Source organism: Empidonax traillii, unplaced genomic scaffold (assembly GCF_003031625.1).
Source record: "Empidonax traillii isolate 1590-97213 ecotype Southwest subspecies unplaced genomic scaffold, ASM303162v1 scaffold4643:size9387, whole genome shotgun sequence".
NCBI classification, from domain to species: domain Eukaryota; kingdom Metazoa; phylum Chordata; class Aves; order Passeriformes; family Tyrannidae; genus Empidonax; species Empidonax traillii.
Window position 1 is genome coordinate 1 of NW_020959836.1, and position 2,544 is coordinate 2,544.

At 40.4% G+C, this 2,544-nt stretch overlaps 1 protein-coding gene across 1 annotated transcript in view; it reads left to right on the forward strand.

Annotated features, from left to right (window-relative positions):
* Positions 1–6: 6 nt before the first annotated feature.
* LOC114072959 (chromatin modification-related protein EAF1-like) overlaps positions 7–2,544 on the forward strand; it is a gene marked incomplete at its 3' end in the record, with an annotated part of 8,985 nt that continues 6,447 nt past the window's right edge. Inside the window, exons 1-2 of the mRNA XM_027910771.1 lie at positions 7–110; positions 2,233–2,538. Coding sequence (XP_027766572.1) covers positions 2,263–2,538 — 276 coding nt within the window. The remainder of the gene's footprint in view (positions 111–2,232; positions 2,539–2,544) is intronic.

The window sequence follows — 2,544 nt, forward strand, 5'->3', positions numbered from 1 at the left end:
CCCCCCCCGGGGCCCCCCCGGGACCCCCCCCCGACGGCCCCCCCGGCCCCCCCGACCCCCCCAGCCTGTGGGACCGGACCCAGGCCGAGATCGCCGAGCAGGCCAAGCACGTGAGTGCCGTTTTGGGGGAAATTTGGGGGATTTTGGGATCCTTTTTCCTCCAATTTAAACCAAATCCGAAGCGATTTCGGTGTCGATTCAACTGGTTTTTTTTTTACCCGATTTCCCGAATTTTCAGCCCGTTTTGTCTCCCCAGGAAGCGATTTTTGTGTCAATTCGGTCGGTTTTTGGGTCAATTTGACCCATTTTTTATCAAATATAACTGATATTTTTATCACCTCCTTTTTTACCCCAATTTAACCCATTTTTTTCCCAATTTAACGCTTTTTTTTCCAATTTAACCCATTTTTCCACCAATTTAACCCATTTTTTTTCACCAATTTAACCCATTTTTTTCCCAATTTAACCCATTTTTTTCCACCAATTTAACCCGTTTTTTTCCCAATTTAACCCATTTTTTTCCAATTTAACCCATTTTTTTCCAATTTAACCCATTTTTTTCCACCAATTTAACCCTTTTTTTTCCAATTTAACCCATTTTTTTCCACCAATTTAACCCATTTTTTTCCAATTTAACCCATTTTTTTCCACCAATTTAACCCTTTTTTTCCCAATTTAACCCATTTTTTTTCCACCAATTTAACCCTTTTTTTCCCAATTTAACCCATTTTTTTCCACCAATTTAACCCTTTTTTTTCCAATTTAACCCATTTTTTTCCACTTTAACCCATTTTTTTTCACCAATTTAACCCATTTTTTTTCACCAATTTAACCCATTTTTTTTCACCAATTTAACCCATTTTTTTCCACCAATTTAACCCATTTTTTTTCACCAATTTAACCCATTTTTTCCAATTCAACCCATTTTTTTCCACCAATTTAACCCATTTTTTTCCAATTTAACCCATTTTTCTTCACCGATTTAACCCATTTTTCTTCACCCATTTAACCCATTTTTTTCCCAATTTAACCCATTTTTTTCCAATTTAACCCATTTTTTTTCACCAATTTAACCCATTTTTTTCCAATTTAACCCATTTTTTCACCAATTTAACCCATTTTTTTCCCAATTTAACCCATTTTTTTCCACCAATTTAACCCATTTTTTTCCCAATTTAACCCATTTTTTTTCACCAATTTAACCCATTTTTTTCCAATTTAACCCATTTTGGTGTCAAATTAACCCATTTTGGTGTCAATTTAACCCATTTTTTGCCATTTGAACCCAGTTTTCTTTTCTTTTCTTTTAACCCATTTTTTTGCCACTTTAACCCACTTTCCTTCTCATTTAACCCATTTTTTTGCCACTTTAACCCATTTTTTTTCCCATTTAACCCGTTTTTTTGCCACTTTAACTCATTTTTTTCCTCATTTACCCATTTTTTCCCCAATTTCCCCAATTTAACCATTTTTGTGTGGTTTTCCCCCGTTTTCTGGGCCCAGGAGGCGGAGGTGGAGCACCCAATTTCTGGGCTGATTTCAGTGATTTCTGGGTGAATTTAACCGATTTTTGGGTGAATTTAATGGATTTCTGGGTCAATTTCAGTAATTGTTTTGCCGATTTCGCAGATTTTTTTAACTCATTTTTTTGCCACTTTAACTTATTTTTTTCCTAATTTATCCACTTTTTTTTTCCAGTTTACCCAAATTAAACGGTTTTTTTTGCTTCTATTTTTTGACTTATTCCTAATTTCCCCGTTTTTTTTCCCCAATTTAACCGTTTTCGCGTGGTTTTGCCCCGTTTTCCGGGCCCAGGAGGCGGAGGTGGAGCACCCAATTTCTGGGCTGATTTCAGTGATTTCTGGGTGAATTTAACCGATTTTTGGGTGAATTTAACCGATTTTTGGGTGAATTTAATGGATTTCTGGGTCGATTTCAATAATTCTTTTGCCGATTTCGCAGATTTTTTTTTAACCCATTTTTTTGCCACTTTAACTTGTTTTTTTCCTAATTTACCCGCTTTTTTTTCCCAATTTACCCAAATTAACCCATTCTTTGCCGCTTTAACTTATTTTTTTCCTAATTTACCCGCTTTTTTTCTTCCACTTTACCCAAATCAACCCGTTTTTTTGCCACTTTTTTTTGATTTTTTCCCAATTTACCCATTTTTTTTCCCCCGACTTTCCCAAATTAACCGTTTTCGCGTGGTTTTGCCCCATTTTCCGGGCCCAGGAGGCGGAGGTGGAGCACCGGGTGGCGGAGATGAAGCGGGAGGGGTTCTGGTCGCTGCGGCGGCTGCCGAAGGTGCCGGAGCCGGCGCGGCCCAAGGTGCACTGGGACTACCTGTGCGAGGAGATGCAGTGGCTGGCGGCCGACTTCGCCCAGGAGAGGAGGTGGAAGAGGGGCGTGGCCAGGAAGGTGAGGCACCTGCGGGCACCTGGGGGCCACCTGGGGGCGCCTGGAGGGGGTTTGGTGGCACCTGGAGAGGGTTTGGGGGCACCTGGAGGGGGTTTGGTGGCACCTGGAGAGGGTTTGGGGGCACCT